The 26,867-nt window shown below is 58.6% G+C and overlaps 1 protein-coding gene and 1 non-coding gene across 13 annotated transcripts in view; one reads left to right on the forward strand and one right to left on the reverse strand.

The window, feature by feature from the left end:
* Window positions 1–995: 995 nt before the first annotated feature.
* Window positions 996–26,867, reverse strand: part of TEAD4 (TEA domain transcription factor 4) — a 65,928-nt gene continuing 40,056 nt past the window's right edge. For 4 of the 12 annotated variants that reach the window (XM_069581507.1, XM_069581516.1, XM_069581509.1 and 1 more), the window contains 10 exons: window positions 22,323–22,387; window positions 21,858–21,920; window positions 17,302–17,430; window positions 16,054–16,097; window positions 15,598–15,653; window positions 13,267–13,406; window positions 11,864–12,037; window positions 7,906–8,046; window positions 7,392–7,544; window positions 996–6,510 (listed from right to left, as the gene is read on the reverse strand). In XM_069581507.1, the coding sequence (XP_069437608.1) occupies window positions 6,397–6,510; window positions 7,392–7,544; window positions 7,906–8,046; window positions 11,864–12,037; window positions 13,267–13,406; window positions 15,598–15,653; window positions 16,054–16,097; window positions 17,302–17,430; window positions 21,858–21,920; window positions 22,323–22,387 (1,079 nt within the window). In that variant the 3' untranslated portion in view covers window positions 996–6,396. The remainder of the gene's footprint in view (window positions 6,511–7,391; window positions 7,545–7,905; window positions 8,047–11,863; window positions 12,038–13,266; window positions 13,407–15,597; window positions 15,654–16,053; window positions 16,098–17,301; window positions 17,431–21,857; window positions 21,921–22,322; window positions 22,388–26,867) is intronic. The other 8 variants (XM_069581510.1, XM_069581508.1, XM_069581517.1 and 5 more) reach the window with 3 other exon arrangements.
* TRNAG-UCC (transfer RNA glycine (anticodon UCC)) lies at window positions 9,003–9,075 on the forward strand. Its single transcript has one exon. It is a non-coding gene; the product is annotated as a tRNA-Gly (tRNA).

Consider the following 26,867-nt stretch of genomic DNA (forward strand, 5'->3'; position numbering starts at 1 on the left):
GTCTTCCCTCCTCAGCACCCTCCCAGTGGGTCTCAATTCCCGGATCGTCATGTGGCCGCTCTTGCTGTCCCGTGGACAGGCCCTCGTTGGCCCCTGCTCTGAGGGAGGCCCTTGGTCACTCTCTGACTCAGGAGTTGGGAGCAGCTCCTGGAAAGGGCCACTGTGAGCCAAGCCACCAGAGCCCAGTGCAATGACCCCCAGTTTACCGACCCTGGACTTGAACTGCAGACCATTGTCACAGGCCATGTGCTAGTGTCCCTTGGATTTCTTTTTAGCCATTTAAAAACAGAAAAACCGTACTGTCACCAAACTGTCCAGTTAAATATGGTTACAACAGGGTGCTTTATGTTATGTGACATTTACTACAATAGAAAAAAAGGTTTAATAATAAAAAATCAAAACCTTTCTTAGCTTCCAGGCTCTACAAAGGCAGGCGGTGGACTGGAAACGGCCAAACCATGTTCTGAGACACCCCCCGACACACCCACCACCAGTGACCTGGCTCCCCAGGGAGGAAGGGCCCCTGGGAGGGGTGGGGGTGACACCTAGGTCCCGGGTCCCAGGGAGCAGCTCAGGGTGAACTGAAGTGTGTCTGGGCCCCTCAGTCCACTATCACCTACAGTTCTGATTTGGGGGGACCAGCCAGCCCCGTGGGCCTGCTCACTCCCAGGTCAAGGCTAACGTCATGTCCCCAGAAGGCCAACTTAGGGACTGCACCCCTAAGGATGCCCGGCCTGAACCTCTGGCTTTGACCACTCTCTGAATGCAGGGGGCGTTAAGTCTGTTTGCTGTTTACTGAGTACCTAACGCTATGCATCTAGAACCACGGTGCACGCAGAGCCCGGGGCCTCGAAGGAGGAGGGGCGGGGGTGGCTGGCCCGGGTGGCGGCCGAGGCTCGTTCTCCCTGACGGCCCGGCCAGCTGGACCTGCTGCTCTGTGTTCCGTCCACAGGGACCCCTTCGTTTCCATACAAAGAAATCACCGCACAGAAACCTTTGTGTGTGGAGCAGACTTTACTGAGGTTTGGAGACAAAGGGGGTTCACATAGCGAAATACAAAACACTTGAAGTTGAATATCAGACAGCCATGAGCCCAGGCACCATTTCCCCCCGCGGCCTCCCGCCTGCACGGGAAGCACAGGCCCACCTCACCCGTCCTGTCCCGGGGATTGAAACAAAAACGCACTTTGGATAGCTTCTCAATCGGAGCGGCCCGGCGCTCCCTTTCCAGAGTCATTTTCCCAATGAAGAATACCTGCTCCTTGTTTCCAAGCCCCCACCCCGCCACCCCACCAGCCGCCACAGAGTGAGGAGGAGGGTCTAAAACGGTGGCCCCCTTGCTGAACCAGGCGCCCCGAGGCCTCCTCTCTGCCTTTTCTTGGGGCCACACTGCAGCATGTGGGACCAAGCAGCATTCGAATCCACGCCCCGTACATTGGAAACCCAGAGTCTTAACCACTGGACCACCGGGGAAGTCGCTTCTCTCTGCCTTTGAAAGGACATCAGAACAGAGCTTTTGTTTCTCTAAAAATGTGTGTGTGTGTGTGTGTGTGCGTGTGCTGACACCTACACATCCATACATGTGTGTGTGTGGTGTAAGTATGTATGTCTGTATGATGAATGTTGAGTGTATGTGTGTAGGTATATGGTACACGCACATGTGTGTGATGAGTTTATGAATGTGTGTAGGTGTGTGTCTATGTGTAAGTGTGTGCATACAGTGTGTGTAGCTGTGTGCTGTATGTGTGTATGTATATACAGTGTGTGTGCGTGTAGGTGTGTGGTACATGGGGTATGTTTGTGATGGTGCGTATGTCTATGTGTGAGTGTGTGCGTATAATGTGTAGGTGTGTACCGCACGTGTGTGTGAGTGTGTATACAGTGTGAGTGTGTGTATAGGAGTGTGGTACATGTGGTATGTTTGTGATGGGGTGTATGTCTATGTGTATGTGCATATAATGTGTGTAGGTGTGTACTGCATGTATGTATGTGAGTGTGTATACAGTGTGAGTGTGTGTGTAGGAGTGTGGTCCATGCATGTGTGTATGGTAACTACCGGAATGAGTGTGGGTATGTGTGTCTGTGTAAGGGTGTATACAGTGTGAGTGTGTGTGTAGGAGTGTGGTACATGCATGTGTATATGGTAACTACCGGAATGAGTGTGGGTATGTGTGTCTGTGTAAGGGTGTATACAGTGTGAGTGTGTGTGTAGGAGTGTGGTACATGCTTGTGTGTATATGGTAACTACCGGAATGAGTGTGTGGGTATGTGTATCTGTGTAAGGGTGTATACAGTGTGTAGTTGTGTGTGCTGCATTGCATGCATGGGTGTGTATGCAATGTGTGTGCCTGTATGTGTGCTGTGAGTGTGAACGTGTAAGTGTGTGTGGCCGAGGCGGCAGGGGCAGAATCAGGAGCGACCTCTTCATGCATCACACCCCGGGTGTGGGGCTGCCCCCTCGCACGTGTGCTCACCCTCCTCCCCACAGCAGCCCACTTCATTCCCGTCTCGCAGACAAGGCCACAAAGGTTCCCGAAGCTCAGTCCCTTGCCCTCAGCCCCCAGCAACCTGGCTCCGGGTTTCCACCCTCAGAGCAACTGCTCCAGACTCACCTTCTTGCTTCCGTCCTTGGCTGACACAACAGTAATGTCAGAAGGGGTCAAACGCAGTGACCCCTGGGATAACTGGGTAAAATGGGCCACAACTCAGCTCCAGCTCTGCCCCTCCTCCGGGCAGCTGTGGCCCAGGTGTGCATAGGTGGCCCTGTCCCTGCGGGGTCGGGGGCTCCCTGTGGTCACCACCCCTGCCAGGAAGGGCCGCGCCGCCCCTGGCTTCACTGCTCTCGAGTCCCATGGGTGGGAGGGGAGCAAGTGCCCCGGCCCCACACTCCTCACCCATTGGATCCAGCCCACATGCCCCTCAACTCCTGTTGTATGGGGCTGACCCCATCAGGAAGAGCACCCCCACTCAATGTAAAGTCCCTGATGACTGTCAGGGCCCTGCCTAGTCACCAGACCCCACGGGTCAGGCACAGTCCGGTTTCAACGTCCCCACCTCCTGGCTCCCAGTGCCATCAGGAGGGTCCTATCCCTAAGGGGCGCACGGACTCCAGGAACCTCACTCACAGCCCCAAAGGCACAGATCACGCACCTTCGAATGTTCACCAGGCAGCTGCCGTGCCCCAGACGTGGGGTTTGGGTTGTGGAAGGTGGCAGAGCAGGACCCCTCTGCCCTGCAGTGGCTCCCCTGCCCCTGATGCGGCGTCCAAGGGTAAGACAGACCCAGAAACAATGACACTGCGCTGTGGGCCACAGCCGCCTGGTGGTGTTTCCCAGAAACCAGACTCGACAGTATTACTCCCTCACTTGAGACCCTTCCAGGACCTCCCAGCATACAGAGGAAAATCCAAGCCCTTCCTGACCTTGGGGGCCAGGACCTGGGCCACATCTGGACCTGCAGCTCCCTCTCTCGGCTCCTGACACGGCCTCCCCACTGTCCCCACGCACACGCCACCCTCCCCAGGTCCCAGGGCCTCTCTCGTCTCCTGGTGGTCCCCCGTCAGTCTCCCACCCTTTACCCACTCGGTTTGTCTTCCCTCCTTAGTAAGACATAAGCTTCCCAGAGACCCCATCTGTCTCAGCCGTCTGTACATCCCTGTGTCTGGTACGAACCAGAAGTTAAATAAACATGTGTTAAGCTGGTGAATACATGCATTCAGATTCCAGAAGACTCCAAGCAAGTTAGCTGGCCTCTCTGGACGCCCCTCCCTCATCTTTAAAATGGGGAGAGCACAGCACCCCCGGCTGAGAATGGAAGAGATGTCTCAGCCCCAGTGCGCAGGGACGGGTGACAGGTGCCCTAATGGGTTGTGAGTGGAATGCCTTTCCCCCGCCAGGCAGGAGCCAGCATCCCTTCTGCAGGAGTGGCTCCATGCTGGGAGTGTCACTCCATGCAAGAATGAGTGACAGTTCTCCAGGGGCCTGCTGGCCAGGGGACATGAGGTGCCAAGACTAGAGGCAGAGAGTGGCTAGGAGGGGATGTGTGTGAGATGATGGCGCAGGAGAAGCGGGCCGGGTGGGACCTCCCATTTGTTGGCCCCGAGGGTCACGGTCTGCACTGCGCCTCAGGGAGAGGCGCCTAGACCTATGTTCCCGGTGGTGGAACGGTCTGGACTTTCCAGCTCTAAGTAGGTGACTGTCCATTAGGCTGCTGAGACCAGGCCCTAAAGAGAAGGGAACACTCGAAGCCAGCTCTGGCCCCAACATCTACATGGACTCCCTAGACCCAGGACACAAAACGATGGACGCAGTTTGTGCATCTGTCCCAGGGCCCAAGGCTACTCATACACCAGTGTTTGTCCGAAGGTTCAGTCCTGTGCGGGCACAGAGGTCACGGGCTCCCTTTATCCTGACAGCTCCGGGAACACGGGTGGGGAGGTGGGAGGGCAAAGGCCATGACAGTGACCAGGGGTGGGCAGGAAAGCCTCCCCAGACCCAAACCACACAAAGACGGTAGACGATTCTCAGAGACTCAGGGACCCCTCGCACCCAGGCCCCAGCACCCAGGAGGGAGATACGACTTGGCCCGGGGTCTAGCAGCTGTCCAGAAGGAAGCTGGAGGGCTGGTCCTCCTGCCCTGTCCAGAGCTGCCAGCAGACTGCCCCTTCAGGTTGTTCATCTAGGCAATGCCTCTCTTTCAAGAAGCAGCCCCTCTCAATTTCCGCCTCTTCCCTGAACCTTCCAAGCCCCACCCCCTCCCACCTCTGAATTCCAGTTGCTCTGAGGACCACCCCACCCCCACTTAAGAGTCTCCCAAGCTGACTCCTCAGACTGCAAGAGTCAGTGCTATTAATAATAATGCATACTCACAGCACACACTCGTGTGCTTGGCACCACGCTAGGCACTCTACATATACGAGGTAGGTACTATTGTTATACCCATTGTACAGATGGGGAAACTGAGGCACAGTGAAATTAGGTAACTTCCCCAAGGCCACACAGTCCAAAGCTGAGCACCAGGATTCCAATCCTAGCCACTGACTCTGGAGCCCTGGCTCCTAACCACACAACACCTCCTCAACACCATCTTATTCACTTCATATCCCCACACATGTCCCTGAGATCAGCACACAAAACTCCTGCACGTGACTCTTAGTCTCCTTGGGTTCCAGGCTCCCGGAAGTGTGGGTCCCTATTAGGCAAGATGATAGCAAACAGCCACTAGATGGCAGCAAAGAGCCGGTTCCCAGTATCCCAAGGGCCAGGAGGGGTAAGAGGACGGTAACTTTTTCTCTCTTTAGTGCACCTTGCGTCAGGCACTATACAGACATGTCCTCCTCACTAAGGCCGTCCCCCTCTACAGGCAGGAAAGGACACACGCTGAGACAGGGCGGGCAGCGGGGAGCCCTAGGACTGAGGCCAGTTGCCAGGAGGAACAGACCAGGGAAATTCCCTCAGCTGAGGGGTACCCCCCAGGCCCAGGGTGGGCTCCACTCCCCTCTCCTCCATCCCCAGGGTGCATAGAACCTTCCGTCCGGGGAGGTGGTGGTCAGCGCGGCTGCCTCGAGGTGGTCACCACCCAGCAGGCTTCTTGGCTGGGAGGCGTTTGCTGTGAGATGGCAAGGCATACCAACTGCATAGTCTCAAAGACCACCAGAACAGCGCGGACCTCGGACCAACGTTCCTGGCCTTCACCACTGAAGAGGACACCGAGGAACCCCAGGGCCCCCACCCACACTCAGAAGCTGGCCCCAGCACTCCTACCCTCTCTGTCTTGGGCCCCCCCTGACCTGGAACCCACCCCCCAGGCAGCTGGCGGGGCCAGAGAGTTCATGCCCACTGGAGCTAAAGAGCTCTGATTGCCCCTGTCTAACCTCCACACCTGAAACCCACCCCCGAGCTGGGCCGGCCTCCCCGTCGGCTGTTCAGGGGGAGCGGCAGCAGAGGCGGTGGGGAAAGTGAGGCAGACACATCACTCCCCGTGGCCGAGGTGCCCACACAGGACACATAGGTGGGGGACCCGTGCCTGTCCCCAGGCCTCCCACTGTGGCCGGAGCCGGGGGCAAGGCCTCCAGGGCAGCTCGGGGACATGCCATCTTGAGCGTTGGCAGCTGGCGACCGTCCTGGCCGAGTCCACGGAGCCCTGGCTTCACAGCCGCGCCCGGGGTGGCATCCGGCCCCTTTTCCCTCAGCCCCCCCGGGGCTCGCGCAGCCAGACGGGGCCTCTGAAGACGCACAGAGCTGGGGTTTATTGGGCTTGGGCAATTGCAGGTTCAGGCAGAATTTGCTCCTGGGTAGAAGAGTCACCACCTCAACTCTCGGTGCTTCGGGGCTGCCCCATGGGGCCCCTCCCCTCGTCCCTGCACACGTGATGTCACCCCCTCCCTGTCCCTGGTCTCTACTCCTTCACCAGCCGGTAGATGTGGTGCTGAGCCCCGTGCTCGCTCGCTGACACCTCGAAGACGTACGCGACGCACAGCAGGGTCTCCTGGGTGTCTCTGTTGGTGACCACCTGTGGGGTGTGGGAGACAGTGTGCTGTCTGCTCCGCCCACCGCCCACCCCCACACACACACACACCTACCTTCCCACACCTGCACACAGCACACACCTGTCCCCCCACACCTGCACACACCACACACCTGTCGCCACACACCTGCACACACCACACACCTGTCACCCCACACCTGCACACACCACACACCTGTCCCTACACACACATCTGCCTTCCCACACCTGCACATACCACACACCTGTCCCCACACACACACCTGCCTTCCCACACCTGCACACACCACACACCTGTCCCCCCACACACACCCGTGCCTTCCCACATTGGCACACACACACACACCTGTCCCCCCACACCTGCATATACCACCCACCTTCCCCCCACACCTGCCTTCACACCTGCACACACACACACATCGCACACCTGTCCCCACACACACACACCTGCCTTCCCACACCTGCACACACACACATCTGTTTCCCCACACTTGTCTTCACACCTGTCCCCCCCAGGCACCTGCCTTTCCACCTGCTCCCACACACACACCTGTCCCCCCACACCTGCACACACCACCCACCTTCCCCTCACACCTGCCTTCACACCTGCACACTCCACCCACCTTCCCCCCACACCTGACTTCACACCAGCACACACCACCCACCTTCCCCCTACACCTGCCTTCACACCTGCACACAACACACACGTCCCCCCACACCTGCCTTCCCACACCTGCACACGCACCTGTCCCCCCCACACACATCTGCCTTCCCACATCTGCACACATGCACGCCTGTCCCCCCCACACACACCTGCCTTCCCACATCTGCACACACGCACGCCTGTCTCCCCACACCTGCACACACGCACGCCTGTCCCCCCACACCTGCAGGATGGTGAAGTTCTCCAGCACACTGTTCATCATGTGCTTCTCGGGCAGGTGCCTCAGCTTGTGGATGAAGTTGACCATGTACTCGCAGAGCGGGGAGCGGTGGATGCGGTAGGAGTAGTGGCCGTTCTCGTAGCGCGCGCACTCGGTCTGCAGGGCCGGGGACGCGCGGCTTAGGAGGCCGCCGCCCACCGCCAGCCCGGCGGTTCCCAGACACCACCCGCAGGTGGGAGAGGTCTGGGGTTAAACACTGTGGGGGACTCAGTGCCAGGGTGTTGGCCCCCCAAGACCTGATGTACAGCCGGTGAGAACCACCAGGATGGGGGTGCCTGGCCTCCCACCACTCCCCGGCTCGTGCTGGGCGTGAGGCAGGCTGTCAGTGGTAAGGACTAGGTGAGGGTGAGACTGCCCTAATTCAGACAAATCTGGGGGAAGAGGCGAGAAGCCCAAGCTGGGGGCGGTCTGTGTGTGCGCGTGAGGGGCCGGAGCCCAGGTGGGCAGCATGGCCTACCTCTACTTTCTCCACCACCTGCTTGCCGAAGGAGCACACCTTGGTGGAGCAGGTGATGACCATGTTCTCGGGGCTCTCGTACTGGCTGGACACCCCGTAGAAGGAGCCGCCCTCGTCCTCCATGTCGGTGTTGAGGTCTGCCTGGAGGGAGACAAGGGCGAGGGCCGGGTAGTGACTCAGAGGGGCTTGGTGGAGGTCACGGCCCAGGTCCCAGGGCCAGGACATGACTGAGGGGGCGGTGCTCAGAAAGAACATGGATGAGGAACCTCAGAAAGCCGCCCCGCCCATTCACACGCAGGCCTGGGGTAAAGTCAGGCTGTGCGACAGAAACAGTGTCGAGAGCCTGGCCCCTGCTGCCCACCAGGTACCAACTGCCCAGCAGACAGGACCTCACACTGGCCTTCAGCACAACGAGACCCTGCCGGTGCCTTTCAGCAATGGCTCTGGGGGGCCAGCCCCTTGCCATCTCTGTGGCCCTGTGAGCCCAGCCACCCTAGACTTGCATCTCAGTTCTGCCTCCAGATCAGTCTCCCCAACACCGGTCCCCTTCCACTCGGCCCCTCCTCTAACTGCTCTGAGAGGTATTGGCACCCTCGTGCAGAACCCCTTTAAAATGGGAACAGCACCGGGTTGGCAGGGCCTGGCCTTGCCCCTTCTGAACAGTGAAAACCCTGGAGGCAGGAACCAAGCTCTCCCAGGGCTCGGCCAGGCGCAGGGTGCGTGCCTTCAACAGTGTGGCACGTGACTGTCTGAGCCTGCCCCCTCACGCTGGCTCTGGGCGAGGAGTGGTCCTATAGTCACAAGGGGGACACCTAAGCTTCCTGCACCTGCCAGTCCTCAGAACCGCAGCCCCACCCCAGCCCAGAGACGGTCCCGGGTCTCCTGGCATCGCCTCCCACTCACCTGGCCTTTCAGTCACCCATGCATCCTGCCTGGCCCAGAACAGTCAGGGTAGAAGGGGAGAGGCTGCGACATAGTCTCTGCCCTCAAGGAGTGTGTGTGTGACTTGGGGGGTGGGGGGGAGCAGCAAGAACAGGTGAGCTGGCAGCTGAGAGAGAGAGAAGGAGATGAAGCAGAGATGCAATTCCACAGGGACCTCCCTGGCGGTCCAGGGGTCAGGACTCTGTGCTTCCACTGCAGAGGGCCCGGGTTCAATCCCTGGTCAGGGAACTAAGATCTGGCATGCAAAAAGAAAAGTCCCACAAGCGACGGTCCAGAGTCTGCCCCAGAATCTACCCCTGGGGACCTCAGCCAGCGACAGCCACAAGCATCCTCCGTGACATCCTAACTACGATCCCACTCCCTCAACAGCCCCACTGCAGGATTTCCTGCCCACCATGTACCCCCACTCTGAGCAACGCACCCACACAAGCTTGGCGTCTCCACCTTCCCAGCCTGAGAGCAGAGCTGCCTCCCTGTTACCCTGAGAGGCGCCCCACCCCCGACCCCTCTCGGCCCCTCACTCCCCTCCCCCATCCTATTCATAGCCGCGGCGTGGTGGGCAGCTCGCAGGCTGTGCCCAGAACAGGTGTGGGGGATCGGGTGGCTGACAGATGAGCCAAGACAGCTGGGCAAGGGGGCTGGGGGCTCAGATTCATTGTCACGCGCTGGTATGTGCCCAGGAGACAGGGTCCTGCGACGGAGGAGGGGCAGGGGCCCTGTCCTCCCTGCCAGCTTGGCCCAGCCTTTTCAATCCGGAGTTAACAGCCATCAGTGCCCAGGAGGCCCCCCTCCCTCCGCCGACAGACAGAGGAGGACTCTGCTGATCTCACAGGTCCTGGGGAAGGAGGGAGGGGTGCTGGCCTCTCAGCCCCTGCATCTCACATGCATAGGGCCCAGCCTGACCCCCCAACCCATCCTGTGCCGATGTCCCTGCCAGCTGGAACCGACATGCACCGGCGGACACGAGCCAACCATTCACTCCCTATCCCCCACCAGTGAGGGCAGTAACTCAGCAGGAGGGGCTGGGAGGCCGAGCTGGGGACACCAGAGTCCCCCCTCCTCCCACTCCAAGTGCCCTCTGACCCACCCTGCAGCCTGCATGCCCAGGGCCTGGGGCCAGATGAGAAAACCACCAGGCAGGAAAAAGGAGGCAGGGAGGGGGCAGGGAGGGGGCTCACCATGTCCTTGCCCAGCTGTGTCCCTGCCTAAACATGTGGCCCATCTCGCGCCAGCTCCAGGCCAGGGCACAGGAGGAGAGGGTTTTGGATGACTGGGGTCTGGGGCTGCCCGGGAGGACCCCGAGTCCCATGATTAGCAAGCACGAGAACTGCCTTCCCCACATCACAAGTCTGACCTTCCCTGGCGCCTCTGCCTTCCCCACATAGGAGGAGAGGGTCCAGATGGTGGCTGAGGTCTCCTGGCCACCAACATGCACCCCCCACCCCACCTCCTGAGCCTGCTGCCCCGTCCCCAGCTCCGATTTCACCCACCCTCACCCTGCCCAAGCCTCTGGCCATCAGGGCTCAGGCCGAGGGCATAAGGCAGGCACATAGCCCCCTTCACCATCAGCGGCCAGCACACGCCAGGGTCCTCAGACACATAGCCTCTCACACGACCCCAAGAACCAAGTGCTGATTCTGCAGGTGGAGAAACAGGGTCCAGCGGAGCCAAGACTCCTGGGAACACAACTCTCCAGCCAGACTCTCCGCTGCCGGCCTGGCTCTCCTTACACGCTGGAGGGCTCGCTGGTAGCCCGCCCCCAGTCCTGTGTGGTGACCGCCCCTGGGCGCTGAGAACGCGCGCGCCTGTCCGTCCATACAGCACAGGCTCTGTGTGCAGCCCACGGATGGGGCACTGAGGCCAGCATGGAACTTGCCCATTCACGCTTCCTGGCATCTCTGTCCCCACCCCCTCTTTTCTCATCATCCCACCCCCAGCACCCCCAGAGTCAAAAGGAAGAAGAGGACCAGGGCCATGGGCCAGACTGGAGAAGGATGCTCTGGCTCCTCCCCGACTCCTGCCAGCTCTGATCTCCAGGCAGGATGCCCCCGACCATCTCCTGGAAGCGAAGTCTGGGCTATAGAAAATGACTCTGAATGCACGTCTAAGTCTGCTCTCTTCCTGCCCCCGCTTAGGGGCTGCGGTCCCTTTTTAGGCAATCCACAGCCTTCTCCACCAGGACAGGGGAAGCACCAGGGCCCTGAGGGAGGCACCAAGCACCTGGCGAAGCAGGAAATGTAGGGCAATGGCTACAGGCACACTCCCAGAGCTGGGTCTGCACTCTGGGCTGACCGGGTGGCCCTGGCAGGCCATTTTCCCTCTCTGTGCCCCAGTTTCCCCTCTAGGGACCAAGGCTGTCAACTGTACCTCCCTTCGGTAGGGTGGCGGGGATGCACGCGCAGTCGCTCAGTCATGTCCGACTCTGCGACTGCATGGACTGTAGCTGGCCAGGCTCCTCCATCCACGGGATTCTCCAGGCAAGAATACTGGAGTGGGTTGCCATTTCCTCCTCCAGGGGCTCTTCCCGACCCAGGGACTGTTCCCGACCCAGGGACTGAACCCGCATCTCTTACGTCTCCTGCCTCGGCAGGCGGGTTCTTTACCACTAGTGCCACCTGGGAAGCCCGGTGAAGAAGAAACACCCTAATAAAAGTCTCCCGATGGCCCTGACTTTCCCCAGCACACCCGTCACAAGAGGGACTGCAGGAGCCGGGCTCGCCGGGGCTGGGGGTCTCCCAGCCAGGCCCTTGCTGACTCCAAGCCTCAGTTTCCCCATCTGTGAGATGGGGGTCTAGGGTGGCTCTCATCTGAGGATGGCTAGAACACAGACTGTTATCTCTGAGTGGAGGAAGGCAGGTGCTGGTGAGAAGGGCCCCCACGCTGCTGTCTCCCCCGACCAGGGCAGGGTTCCCATCAGTGCCTCCTGCCAGCCAGGCCTCCCTGGCCAGGCTTTTCCCTCGGGGCAGTTGGTCATCGCCGAGCTAGGGCAGGAAGGAAGAGGCCACCAGAGACTTACCCAGAACTTCACAAGGAAAAAGGCGTTGGAGGGTCCACGTTCAAAGAGCTCCTTGAGGCCGCCCTTCTTCTCGGGGAACTTGTCGTAGATCTGGTGGATGTCCACGGCTTCGAGGTAGGGGTCGCTGTAGCTGGGGCTCGACTGGCCGATGTGCACGAACAGGTGCTTGTTGTACTGTGGGCACAGGAGAGCTAGTCTGAGGGGCTGCGGGGCGGGCGGACCAGCCCTGGGGCTCCGAGCCCAGCCAGGGGCCCAGAGCAGGGATGCCACGGCAGGGCCTCAGTCTCCCCCCTGGTGACACAGAGCAGGAAGAAGGGCACAGCAGAGTAAACAGGCATCCCGCACCTGGGGCAGGTCGGCCCCCCACAGGTGCTTGGCATGCATTGGTCGCTATTTGCACTATTCTGAGTCGTGCCTCGGTCACTGAATATCCTTAGGCGGGTCATTTCTATCTTTGGACCCCCTCAATCTCATCTGTGATGGAAGACCACTGAACCAGAAAAGGGGTGTTTCCCCCGTTTGAAGTGGGGGGCGGGGGCTGGGAACCCCTTGCTGCAATCCGAGAAAATCCACTGCTTTCACAATACATGCTGGGCTTCCAAGGAAGGGTTTGTCTCACTAACAAGTTCCTCACCTGAAAAATAAGCTTCTAAATGTCAAACTGGGAGTGGGGGGTATAGGAGGGAGGCTCAGGAGGGGAGGGGATATATGTATACATATGGGCTGATCCACGTTGTTGCATGGTAGAAACCAACACAACACAGTATAGCAATTATCCTCCAATTTAAAATAAATTAAGAAAAAATAAAGACCTTGAGAAATCTTAGCGTTTAAGAAAAAAAAGTGTTAAACTGAAATGATTAGTGAAGATTCCCAGGCTCTGGCCTCCTGTCCACCCGGCCAGGTGCTACTCTGAACTCTACAGGTGACGCGGGTCACCCAGGATGGAGACACAGAAGGGCTCAAAGTGGGGGTGGGCTGCCGCTCCTGCTGGTGCCCCCGAGGATGTGCGGCAGACAGACGGCTCCTTGGAGCCACAGGGGACAGCGCAGTGCAGCCTGGGGTGGGGCTGGGACCAGCGTCTTCAGAGGGAGAGGTGACTAGATGGGAGGAAGGAGGGCGTGAGGGACTGGGGACTAGGGTGGGGCACAGAGACCAGGGGAGGCTTAAGGGAGGGAGAGATGCAAGGTCCAGTGAGAAAGAAGCCAGGGGGAGGACAGGTGAACCAGGAGAGGATAAGAAGGAACAGGAACCTAAATTCAGTCCCAAGGTGGAGCAGGGCGGAGGGCAGGGAGAGAAAGCCAGAGCAGGCAAAATTGGAGCTGGAGGAGGCTGGGGAGCAGCACGCTCCAGGAATGAGGATGGGGCGGGAGAAAATCCAGCTGGCGATGGCTAGGACCTACCGTATCGGGGTCCTGCTGCCGCTCCAAGAAGGCAGAGAACTCCAACATCCAGAGCTTGGAGCTGGCCACGCTGCGGCCCTGCCACGGGGGTGCGGGGGGCGCTGAGGGCGACGGGGCAGGTCCTGCCGGAGACTCGAACCCTGCACGCGGTGGACGGCACATGGGAGCCGGCCCACACGGCCTCCCCACACCAGCCTCCCCCAGACCCCCAGACCCATCGGAACCTGCTGCGTGCCTCCCAGCAGGCATGGGGGTGGGGGCAAAGCACTGGCCAGCGGTCCAGGGGCAGCCCTGGCAGGGGGCTCAGTCCTGACAGTTCAGTCCCCTCTGGGCACAGGATGGCTCTCAAGGGAGGTGATGCTGACCGGGGACAGGTTGTGGGGGGCAAGGGGACGGGGGTGGCTGGGGGCAGGGGGCGAGTGGAATGCCTGCTGGACCCAGGGCTTCCAGGGCAGGCACTGCTTGGTTCTTGCTCTGGAGGTGCTTCAGGTCCAGCCTGAAGATAACTGGACAAATGACTACAATGACACGAGTCTCTGCCCAGCCCCTGTGACAGCATCTGGCCCAGAAGGGCATGCAGGTTTGTGACTAAGTGAAGCAATGAACGTGATGAAAACAGACTGAGCGCTGCAGGGGGGCTCCCAGTCCACCTTGGCAGTGGTCAGAAAGGCTTTCCGCAGGTGATGCTTAAAGAGGTTATGCAGCAGGGGTGGGAGGGAGGCTCAGGTGGCAGGGCATATATGTATACTTATGGTCGATTCACACTGTTGTACAGCAGAAACTAACACAACATCGTAGAGCAATTATCCGCGAATTAAAAATAAACTTAATAATAAAAAAATAAAAAGAAGTGATGTGGCAGGAGCAGGAGGCAGCAGCAGAGACAGGGGAACGGGCTGCAGGCAGAGGGCACGGGGCGGCCAGACGCTCAGTGGGCTGGGAGGTTCCATCCAGCAGGTTTGTGCAGGACCTGGAAATGAGGCTTGAGAGTTGGGGCCTGGCTGCTGGGTGGGGAGTACAGGTTTCAGCCTGAGCTCAGGAGGGTGACAGAGGATTCTAAGCAGGGCCGAGGAGCGATTGGCTGAGCATTTCTGCACATCTTGTTCCTTGTGGACGAAGGAATGGGCAGGGGCAGTGCTGGCCAGAGACGCGGGCCTCGTGGGCTCTTCTCAAGGGGGGAAAAGAAGAGGGCAGTGAAGAGGAGGGGACACAGGAGGGACATGGAGGGAGCAAGACTGCAGGACTTGGTGAGAGACAGGACGAGGGGGCAGCCGAGGCAGGTAGGTCAGGAGCTCGGGGAGGAGACAGAGAAGAGATGGCAGAGGAGCGGGCAGAGGACCACACTGGACACACCAGCTCACACACTGGATGCGTGAGCTGAATCCCTCGTTCATTTGTCCAAGGGCAGCTTCCCGAGTCCTGCCCAGTGGGGGCACACTGGACGTGGCCCAACACACGGAGGACAGACACCAGCCCGGGATGGTGCCCGGGTGCACGGAGAGGGACAATCACCAGGGAGCCTCTAATGGATTCTCAGCTGGAAGCACCGCGGTGAGAAAGATGCTTTAAGATGATGGGTGAGTTAGGGGGTGGAAGAGCAAGGATATGGTTGCAGATGGGGAAGCTGGTCAAGAGGCCACGGCAGTGACCCAGGCAGGAACGAGGAGGGCCTAAGAGAAGCTGATGGGCAGACAGGGGAGAGCACAGATTAGGGGGGGTGGAGGGTGGCCCCAAGTGGCCGTCAAGAACCTAGGAAGGCGGCAGGGCTCCTCTTGGAGCAGGAAAAGCCAGGCAGGAGCCAGTCCCAAACCAGGAAAGGTGGCTAAGGGCGAGGATCCTGTCTCGCCCCGCAGAGGGGCAGGTGGAAGGACCCTCCTGAGAAAGAGGCAGGGACAGAGCTGGTCACATGAGCAGCCAGGCTGCCACCCAGCCTGCCCCGTCTCAGGAGCCTTCCCTCTGCTGACCAGGGGCTCCAGGCTGGAATGCCAGGCTCTGCGGGAAGCCCATCTTGAAGGAGAGGGTTACAGTGTCCCAGAGGGAGGCCAGCCCAAGCGCCAGGCTGGACGGGACGCACATGCAGGTGGGGCAGCTGCCCGGGGCACCCACCGTGCCCCTTGAACCATGCGCACGCTGCCAGCCCTGAGTCTCTCTGAGGAGGATGGCAGCCCTGGGCACACAGGGGTCTTGGCTCTGGAGAAGACTGGGGTACACAGTCTGAGCACGCACCAGGATGGCATCGAAGGGGGCGTGAGTGCCCAGCTGTCAGGGCCTGGGACCAGGACAGGAGCCACAGAGTGTGACACAGGAGGGAGTCAGACCCTGCCCACCCACCTGGCAGAGGCAGTGACGGCTGGACAGTGTAGGTTTGCTGGGAGAAAGGTTTCACACTGCAGGAGACGAGAGAGGACACGTGAGCCCAGGGCAGCCTTGGAGCCTCGGTCAGGCCCCAGCGCTGTCTGTGAGGCAGCCCGGGGGGTCGGGACTCTGGCCTCCTGCTCCCTCAGGATTCTGGCCGGCCCACGGAAGCAGCATGTCTGTTGGGCAAACCCATCACTCCCTCCCTCCCACCCACCCAGGCCAGCCTCCTCCCCTCAGGTCCCGAGCTCAGGCCCTGCCCCACCCAGGACAGACCAGGGCTTTGGCAAAAGCTGGGTGCGCCATCCTTAAGCACAGGGTCACCCGGAAACGCTGACTCCACCCTGTGGCCCACCCACCCTGTGGCCGGGGTCAACAGAATGGTTCACCGGCTCAAGTGCAGCCCAGGGAGCAATCAGAGGCCATACTCACTCGTGGGACGTTCCGGCTTGGCCTGGCAGAGCTCCTTGCCAAAACTGAGGAGGTAAAAGCACAGGGTCAGCAGAGACCCGTGGGCACGGCTGGCATTGTGGAGTCAGACATGGCAGGGGCCCTAGAGCTGGAAGGGAGGCTGGAGCCTGGGCCCGGGGGCTAGGGAGGGTGTTAACACCCCTGCCTCCATCCAGGCAGCATGGCCTCCCAGAGAATGCATCCAGGAAGCCCAGCCCCGGGAACATCCCCCAATGCGGGGCTCCCAGGAGAAGCCCCCAGACTCACAGACACGGCTCCTCCTGTCTCCTCCCTGAGACAAGTCCTCTGTGACGGTGCCAAGCATGGCCCCCAACAGTCCTGGAGTCGGGCATCCTGCTTAGATCTGAGTGCCCCAAAGTCATATGGGCACACCCCAGGTCCTGTCGTCCTGTCTACTCAATGCCCTGCTGGACTAGAGGCCTCTGGACACCTGAACGCCGGCCGGATGGGAGGCTCGCCAGACGGCCCCTTGTTCTCGGGCCTGGGCTGGTGCATTAGTCCCAACAGCCAGGAAAAACCCTGTGTGGACACAGCCCTGGGAAGGAGGGGCCTTTCTGGACTGTCCTTAGAGAGGCCAAGAGACCCGTTCTCAGGCCAAGAAGTTCACATTCAAGACGAGTTTGCTCTTGGACGTCAGCCTCCACCTGGGAGGAACACCTGAGGGGGAGGGGGCATGAGGCCAAGTGGGGGTGGGGGTTACTGGGGACTGGCCAGTGCAGCCCCACAGCCTGGGGCCCAGGCTGCCTCTTCCGCACGTGCGCACGTTAAGCTGCTTCAGTCACATCCCACTGTTTACTATGACCTGCAGCCCGCCAGGCTCCTCTGTCCATGGGATTCTCCAGGCAAGAATACTGGAGTGGGCTGCCATGCCCTCCTGCAGGGGATCTTCCCCACCCAGGGATCGAACCCAGGGATCTCATGTCTCCTGCACTGGCAGGCGGGTTCTTTACCACTAGCGCCACCGGGAAACCAGGCCAACTCTGCAGAGCCCCCAGGCCGGCCATCTGATGGCGTGGCTTCAGCCTGTGTCCCTGCCAAGACCCCTAGAGGGTGGTTCCAACACCTGCACGGCCCTCGGTCCTTGGTCCCTCCTTCCCTGAGAAGACTCAGGTGAGGACTCTGGCGTGGCCAGCGCCGTGTCTCCTCAGAAGGGGGAGGAGGGAGAAGGACAGGGTGGTCCAGCCTCTGGCTGCAGGCAGCTCCACTTACCCCTGAGACCGCTGGGTAGCCTGGGCCCCGGGTGAGGGTCATTTTACTGTGGAAGGCTGCGGCGGAGATGATCTGGGCGGACGACATGGCAGCCATGCTCTGCAGGGCCTTGTCCTTAGCTGCCTGATCCTGGGGAGACATTGGGGGTAGGCCTCAGCGCGAGCACCCTGGCAAGCCAGGAGAGGCCCCAGGACCAGGCTCCCGCTCCTGCAGGGCTGTCAACCTTCCCTGTGACTCTGAGTAAGTCACTGGGTGGCTCTGATCCCTTTCCTCATCTGTCAAAGGGGACACTTGGCCTGCCTGTCACACTAGCGTTTAAAGAGATTTTGACCCACTCCCAGGCATATAGCCAGAGAAAAACATGATCCAAAAGGATACGTGCACCCCAGTGTTCATTGCAGCACTGTTTAAAACAGCCAGGATGTGAAAGCAACCTAAATGTTCATCAACAGAGGAATGGATAAAGATGTGGTGTATACATGCAATGGAATATTACTCGGCCATTAAAAAGAACGAAATCGAGCCTTTTGCAGCAACAGTGGATGGACCTAGAGAGTGCCATACTGAGTGAAGTAAGTCAGACAGAGGAGAAATGTTGTATGACATCCCTTATGTGTGGAATCTAGAAAGAAATGATACAAATGAACCTACTTACAAAACAGAAAGAGACTCACAGAAAACAAACCTACAGCTGTCAGGGGGAAGAGACAGTAGGGAGTTTGGGATGGATGGGTACACACTGCTGTATTCAAAATGGATAAGCAACTACTGCATAACACAGGGAACTCTGCTCAGTGCTGTGTGCCAGCCTGGATGGGAGGGGGTTTGGAAGAGAATGGATACATACATATGTAAGGCTGAGTCTCTTCCCTGTCCACCTAAAACTACTAGAACATTGTTAATCAGTTATGCTGCTGCTGCTAAGTTGCTTCAGTCATGTCCGACTCTGTGAGACCCCATGGACGCCAGACAACCAGGCTCCCCCGTCCCTGGGATTCTCCAGGCAAGAACACTGGAGTGGGTTGCCATTTCCTTCTCCAATGCATGAAACTGAAAAGTGAAAATGAAGTCGCTCAGTCGTGTCCGACTAGTAATGACCCCATGGACTGCAGCCTACCAGGCTCCTCTGTCCATGGGATTTTCCAGGCAAGAGTACTGGAGTGGGGTGCCATTGCCTTCTCCAGTTAATCAGTTATACCCCCAATGCAAACTAAAAAGTTTAAAGTTCGAAGAAAAATAAAGAGACTTTGAAGGTCACCTGCCAGACCACAGCTCTCCTGTTACCAACCTAAGGGACACCTGTGAACAGAGACCACCCAGGCCTCGCTCACCTCCACACCAAGGGTGTCTGGGGCCCCACCTGGCCCCATGGGAGAGGATGTAGGAATATGCTCAGCAGAGGTCATCTCCGGTCACATGGACCAGTGGTCCCTGTCTCAGACCTGGCCTATGGGTGTCAACTGTACCATGGGCACCCACAGCTCCTGAGCCTTTTATGTATCAGAATGTGACTGTCTGTCCTCTGTAGTCCAAAGACCCTCCCCAAAAATTGGGCTCACTCAGCACAGGCTCTGAATGAATCAGCAGTATCATCTGCTTATAATAAATCCTTGTTAATACTTGTCTAAGCCAACGGTCCCAGTCTGAGCTCCCCAACCCTGAAGGGCCTCTCAAGCAATAAGAAAACATCCTGTATTCCAAAAAAGTCCATATGGATCAGAAATAAGACCATACATACAGACAGTAGGCTGGTACAGGCAGCATTACTGGGGCTAAAACATTGGGTTATGTCAACTCGGGAGCTGTGATTAGAAATCCTGTATCTTTATGATGGATTATTTTAAATGGGAAAAATATGTGGGCCCTTTATTTAATCACCAACTTGGTGACCCAAATCTGTCCTGAATGATAAGCAAGCAGATTGCTGAGGGAGGGCCTCACAGCTCACAGCTGGGTTTGCTGTGATTTCACTCGCCCAGTGGGTGGCATTACAAAGGTCCGAGTGTTGAGCCCGGCACCCTGTGGGACACAGTGTGGGGCCAGGCCCTTCTACCCAGACTCTCAGGGACCTTTACAGTCACAGGGCACCAGACAGCCCCCAGAAAGTAAAGAATGCTATCTCACTTTGGCTCTGAACATCACAGGATCTCTGTGAGGCTGGCAGGACTTGTCACACCCCCTTTCTAAGATAAACTGAGGCTCAGAGAATTTAGGGGACCCGGGTGTTGACAGGGGTCGCAGGCCAGTGCCCTGCGAAGTGGGTCCAGGACAGGCCATCCATGACCTCTGACCTCTGCAGGCCCAGGGGCTGAGCAGACCGAGGAGGGGGCAAGTCAGGACCTGAGGGCAACCCCGTCTTCAGCACAGAGAGGGCAAGAGGCCACGCTGAGTGGTGGGCACCCCAGCCCACTGTCCTTTTGGGGCCAATCTTGGATCCTGCTCTCAGGCGATCCTTGTTAACCAAAGTATCAGGCTGCCTCTCTGCAAGGACTCTGGGGGTCTCAGGAGCATCACCCAGGCTTGCTTCCTTCAGGACTTGGATGGGGCAGCACCCCAGGTACAGGCTCTGTTAACAGACCCCTGTTAACAACAGCACTGGGAGGCTGGATGGCTCCAACCCGAGGTCAGAGACCTGTACTCCTTTCTTATAGCTGGCCTAATGAACAGCCGGGGACCAGCAAGTGGAATAGGAATCGGGGGGAGTTGGGGGGGGGGGTGGTGACATCAGTGACCTGGTACTGAATTTTGAGGTCGGAGGGGACCTTAGATAGCACTTTGATTAACCCTGTCATTTATAGGCAGGGAAGCTGGCAGGAGCTTGAGGTGGATGACCCAGCCAAGTGTCCACAGGCAGAGCTAGGCCAGTGACCCAAAGATTTCCACCTGACCTTGCTGCCAACGGAGGAGCTTAACTGCCCTGGGCCCCAGACCCCTTGGAGAATGTGGTAAAATCCTCAGACCAAATTCTCCCCTAAGTGCATACGCAGGAAAATGTGTGTATTACTTAAAGGACCAGTGGCTCCCCTTGAAGTCTGTCTGGTGATCCACTGAGGCTGTTCCTGGCCCCTCATCAGAGTCTATGGACAGGGACAGGTTCAGTCCCCCCAGCACATGTGGGCCATACAGCTGGGCCCCTTGGGAATCAACAGCTCCCCTCAACAGTTCTAAACAGAAGCCTGGACACTCCAGTCTCCATCAGGTCCCCTGCTGGGCCCCACGGAGTCACAGGGCAGCCAGAGAGTAGAGCGGGGAGCAAGTGGGCGCCAGGGCTGAGGGTGTCCGGGTACATGTGCCAGCATAAGAGGGAGGGACCAGCAGCTGTGGCCAGCCAGCTGTCCTGGGGGCAAAGGGGCGAGGGCTGGGCCGCAGCTGTGGGGGGCGGGGACGGCTGGGTGGGCAGCGGGGGCAGCCTCCTGTGGCCTCCCACCCACGCCTTCCAGGCTCCAGTGGCAGGGTCATGGGCCGCAGTCCCAGAGGGGTCCTCTGTGGTCCTCTAGCCCAGGGGCTTTGAAACTAGGTTCTCGTATGTTTTCAGGTTCGAGAGTCGTGGGGCCTGAGAGGGACGTAGAGGAGGGGTCCCTAGCCCACCCCTCGCCAACTTAACTTTGACCACAGCAGCTCCTCTGACATTGTATCAGTGATAATTCAGTTAGGAAGAAAAACAGAAAGGCTTCCACTGCTTTAAAAAAATGTCTGTGGGGAATTCCCTGGTGATCCAGTGGTTGGGCCTCTGCACTTTCACTGTCGAGGACCCACGTTCAGTTGCTGGTCGAGGAGCTAAGATCCTACAAGCCGCACAGTACAGTCAAAAAAATTAAAATTAAAAAAAATTTTTTTTAATGTCCATGGATTTACTGGTCTGATCTAAGGCCCCAATGCTGGCTCCTCCACGGGAGAAGTAGTCACCCAAGGGGCCCTGGCTCTGGGGTCCAGAAGGCCTGAGTCCCACGGGAAGAGGGCTCCCACCAGGGCTGGCCCCCTCGAGCAGTCACCCGTCCAGGCCTGCAAGGCGGGGCTGATCCAGGGAGGGACAGGAACCTCCAGTCCCAGAGAGTGGGGTGGGAAGAATTCCACCAGCCCCTCCTCCAGCATGGAAGCCCTCTCCCCAGCAGTGCCTCCCAGGCCCCGCCACCCTCAAACAGTAAGGGGCTGAGGGGTCCTCAAGGAAAGGGGCCTGGAGGTCAATCCTGTTGCCCTAGCCATGGGATTCGGGGCATGCACCATCCCTCTGAGCTGGGCGGGGGGTGGAATGCACAGCAAGAGACGGGACTGTGCCTCCCAGGATGCTGAACCTGGCCTTTCACACACACAAACACACACACACACACACACACACACACACACAGCTGCCAGTCAGTGGTCAGTGTCCTCTGCTGGATGGGGGAGACAGGTTACAGGCTGAACCCCACTTTCCTCAGCACCTTGAAGCCCGCTGGCTCCGCGGGCAGTCCCGAAACACATGGAAAGGCTTTTCCTCCTGGGAAAAGAGCCCAAAGTCCCAGATGCCGGCCCTCTTGAGCCCTGGGCCCTTGCTCCCACCGCCATCCCTGTCTTACCTTTAGCTTGGCCTGGATCTCACGGGCTTTTCGCCGAGCCAGCACCTGGATGTGGCTGGACACCTGAGGCAGGAAAAGGGACTCCTGTTCCTGCCTTCTCCCCAAAGGCCACTCCCCACGGGGTTCCCCCCGGCCCTCCACCCGCCACAGCCCTCCACCCGCCACAGCCCTCCATCCACATCACAGACTGACTGAATGAATGAAAGATCCATCACCGATGGGCGCTCGGTTCTGCCCTCCCCGCTAAACAGAAGTGAGGTCCTCCTGATGGCCAGGAGAAGCAGGGGAGGGGTCTCTCTCCTCCCAGTGATGGTGGCGGGGACCCCAGGGAAACCGACCGTCTGGGGCACACTCAGTGGAGGATCCCTCCCGAGCTGGCCCCCAGAGCCCACACTTGGCCCCGCAGAGGGCCAGGCCCACCCCGGGAGCCACCGCTGGTGCCAGGGCACCCGCGCCAGGGCCCACCTGCTTCCTGGTGCGGGTCTTCCCTGTCCGGAGCTTGATGTAGCGGGCGATCAGCTCGTTCCGACCTGCAGAGACACAGCAGCCTCTCAGTGGGAGGGCCCGAGGGACCCCGGCCCTCACCTCTGCCCACCTGCCTGGCACTTGGGGTGATGATTCTGCAGGCCCCTGCCCCCCCGCTTTAGGTCCCAGGGGTCTCCAGGCAGCAGGAGGGAGCCAAGACCTTGCTGGGGATGGTAACCTGAGGACACGGTGACAGGGCCATGGGTCTCCGGCTGGTGGGCACACAGCTTGAAACTCCCCCCGCCGGAGCCTCCCCTCACCTGCAGCCTGGCAGTCACCTCTGCTTATGCCTCCCCTGGAGCCTCCCTGCCTTGGCCCTGGCTCTAGACAGCTCCCTCGGTCCCCACCACCTCCACGAAAGAGCAGGACCGGACAGGGTGTCTGTCTTGTCTGTGGGCAGCAGAGGGCACATGGGACGCAAGGAACGTCTCTGGAGGGGAACCCACGGCCCTGACCCGGATACAGCTCCAGGGCTCCTGCCAGACCATCACCAGGTCACACGAGTGCTTCCTGCCGGCCCAGCCTCCTAGAGGAGATGTCGCAGGACCCCACATCCTCCCCGGTCATAAATGAGATCAGGATGAGGGCTCCCTGCCTTCCAGGAGCTCACCACCTGTGTGGCCAGACGACGGCCCAGTGCCTGCATCCAACGGGGCCCACGCCGTATGCTGAGGACGAGGCCCCAGATCAGGCTGGGTGGCCAGGTGAGCCTTGACCTGCACTGACCACTGGTAGGATTAGATCATAAAGAAGGGCACTGGGGGAGATGGAGGGTGAGAGGGCTTGAGCGGGAGTGATGACCTCCTTTCTCCACCTATGGGCACAGTCGCCAGCCAGCCCAGTCCTCTGGGCTTGGCTGAGCCAGGAGGCCTGCGGGGGGTGAGAAGCTGCTGATGCAGGGGGGCAGCGAAACGAGCAGGCCACCCGCCACCTGGGTGGTAACCAGGGCACCCAGCCAAGGCCACGCGGGTCTCCCAGCTGACCTCTCCCCACTGCCAAGGCTGAATCAAGAGCCGCCCTCAGGAGGTCTTGTCTGCCAGGAAGACTCGCCAGCCTAGGAGCACAAACCTGTCTGTGTCAGGGAAAGAGGGGGAGGTCCAGACCCTGGGGACACTGCCTGTGGGCTGATCTCTCTAAGCCCACGGTCCAGCACCATGCCCCTTCTCAAAGCTTCCCAGAGAAAGGTATTCCGCAGGCAGTCCAATGGATGTGAGACAGTCCTTCTCCACGTCTAACCAGAGGCAGTCATGCTGCAGCTATGAACATCAGAGAAGTGGGTCACGGGCTGGGAGTCGAGGAGCCAGGTTGCAACCTGGCAGCTCCACAAACAAGCTCTGGGGGCTCACTGCCCCTGGACCCTCACACAGCCTCCTCATCTAGAACCTGGGCCCTGACGGCCGTAGGCTCATCATTCAAACGTATCCAGATTGTATAGACTTGGGAACAGACCTGAACTCTGGCTCGACCGCAGTTCTCTGGAACTCATTCTCCCTTCCTGTTAATCAAACGAGCTCCAGGCCCACAAGAATAGTCCACTGCCAACAGTTCAGGGACAGAGGGAGGACGGGGTGGAGGTCCTTGGGGCCCCGAGGCTGAGCATGGTGCCGGTGGGCATGGTGCCGGCAGTGGGGGAGCCGATGGGGACCCTTTGGTCAGCATCCGGGATCCGGTTCTCCTGCTGCTCCAGCCCAGCCCTCATAAGGGCAGCAGCCCATCACTTCTGGGTCTGTCTTTTCCCACTAGATTCTTAGCATCAAAGAAGAGGGGACCACACCTCCCTTCAGGTCTGCACCCCCAGACTTGGCATCTCTGTGTCAAATGAATGAACAAGTCTGCCAGCAAAAGCTGATGATTCTGTTTTCAAACTAGGTTGGAATCCAGCCCCTTCTCCCCCATCCACCACCACCACAGTTCAAGCTACCACCTTCCCTGGCTGAATTCCCTGCTCTGAGTCCATTCTCTACACAGCAGCCACTGTGATGCTATTAAAACTCAAGCCTCCTCCAGGGGCTCCCGCCCGCCTGCTTAGAAAGTGTCCAAATCCCTACAACAGCCCAGAGGCTCCCCCAGGATCTGTCCACCCATCCCCAGCTCAGTCCGTCCCTCATCCCACACCACCAACCTTTGAAGCTCTGAGCTTTTGCTGGACGTGCCAGGCCTTCCCACCTCAGGGTCTTTGTATGTCCGGTCCTCTGCTCAGAGACCCTCGAGGCCCTCTCCCTCATCTTCACGTCCCGAAGGCAACTTAGGCTCAGCGGCCACTAGAGGGGGGGACGTGTTCCCTAAACACCCCACTGAAAGCTGAGGTCACCCCCTCAAACCCCCCAACTGCCCGTCTACCCCTGACTCCCAACAGGAGGAAATCTCCTGTTTATCCCTAAAACTAAGAAAAGTGCTGTACAGAGCAAGCGCCCAGTAAATGCTTGCTAAATGGATGATCTGACATTGGTCACATCTTCTGTGGGAAAAGTGAGTTAAATTTTAAGTGCAAATAGGGACTTTCCTGGTAGTCCAGCGGTTAAGACTTCTCCCTTCAATGCAGGAGGGTGTGGGTTTGATCCCTAGTCAGGGGAGCTAAGATCCCACATGCCTCACAGGCAAAAAACCACACCTAAAGGAGAAGCAACATTGTAACAAATTCAATAAGACTTTAAAAACCAGATCCACATCCAAAAAAATATTTTTTATGGCTGATACACGTTGTTGTAACGTAGAAACCAACACAACACTATAAAGCAATTATCCTCCAATTAAAAATAAAATAAGTAAAAAGAATAATTAAAGAAGAAAAAAATATGCAGATAATCCACTTTTGATGAGTCTGGCATCATTCTCAAAGTGCTCTCCTAGCCAGGTCTCATTTGAGCTTCTCAGGGCAGAAACAAATCCAGATTTCCGTGGGGCCTAAAGCATATGAAAACTGTGGGGCTCTCTTTGAGAAAAGGAAATTAGAAATACACACACAGAATTAGGTTCAGACCTTCTGGAGGTGAGGATGGGCTCATTCTCTTGATGGTGGTCACGGCTCCATAGGTGGACACATGGTCAAACCTACCAAGCTGTCCACTTCAAATATGTGTCGTTTATTGCACGTCAATCAGATTTCAATAAAGTTATTTTAAATTTTTAATTAAAACTAAAAAGTTTTGGAAATTCCCATGGTTAGGACTCTGTGCTTTCACTGCTAGCTGCTAGTTGTTCAGTCGCTCGGTGGTGTCTGACTCTTTGCAACCCCATGGACTGCAGCACGCCAGGCTTCCCTGTCCTTCACCGTCTCCTTGAGTTTTCTCAAACTCAGGTCCGTCAAGTCGGTGATGTCATCCAACCATCTCATCCTAGGTCGCACCCTTCTCCTCTCACCTTCAGTCTCTCCCGGCATCAGGGACTTTTCCAATGAGTCAACTCTTCACTGCTAGGGCCCAGGTTCAACCCCTGGTCAGGGAATTAAGATCTTTCAAGCCACACAGTGCAGCCAAATAAGTAAAAGGAATTTTAAACATAAATAAACAAATTAAAAGTTTAGGCACCTGGAAGGGGCCCAGGCAGGTGAGGGCCCTGAAGCGTGAGCCTCACTGACTTCACTGGAAACGCACCTACCTGCCCCACAGAAGCGCAGGCAGATGGAGCATCTCACCCAGGTGGGCACCAGCAGATGCAGGGGGTTAACGTCCGGGTTAGAGTCCTGGCTCAGCCACTCGGAAGTGGCTCCGGGCCTGGCAAAGAAGTTGCTCCGACTGCGGGAGGTCACTCCCCACCTGGCCTCCTGGCCTGGACATAGTGGCACCTCCCTTACTGCTGTGCGTGCTCAGTCGTGGCCGACTCTTTGTGACCCCATGCACTGCAGCCCGCCAGGCTCCTCTGTCCGTGGGGTTTCCCAGGCAAGAAGACTGGAGTGGGTTGCCATGCCCTCCTCCAGGGAATCTTCCCAACCCAGAGATTGAACTTGCGTCTCCTGCATTGGCAGGCGGATTCTCTACCACCGCGTCACTTGGGAAGCCCTGTTAAACAGCAGCCAGGAGGCCCCTGCCCACCCCTGGCTGAGACCGTTTCTCCCCACATCATAGAGACCCCCCCAGGCCCTGAAGACAGAGCCCTACCCAGCTCTAGAACCGCCTGTGTCTCTGCTATGGGGTCCAAGAGCTCTGCCTCCAGACAGGCCTCCTGGTCCTGGGCACGAGGCCAGCAGTGGGGCCAGAGGAGCCAGGGGTCCAAGGCTGGCTCGGCTGTCTTTGTGCTTTTCAAGTTGTGCTTCTCTCCTTCTGGGGAGATTCGCGCTCCTCTCCCTGGCCTGCCCCTCTCAGACCATACCCCATTCAGGCCCTTTGTGTTGATCAGCAGTGGAGGATCCTGGGGTGGCAGTGGAGCCCCAGGTGTCTCTGGGTGTCTGGAGCCAAGGGAGACAAGCAGCTTCCTTCCTGCACCCTGAGGTCCTCCCTAGGTCAACCTGGCCATTCTACTGCCTCCAGACCAGCTGGCATCTGATCC

The sequence above is a fragment of the Ovis canadensis genome, chromosome 3 (assembly GCF_042477335.2).
Source record: "Ovis canadensis isolate MfBH-ARS-UI-01 breed Bighorn chromosome 3, ARS-UI_OviCan_v2, whole genome shotgun sequence".
NCBI lineage: Eukaryota > Metazoa > Chordata > Mammalia > Artiodactyla > Bovidae > Ovis > Ovis canadensis.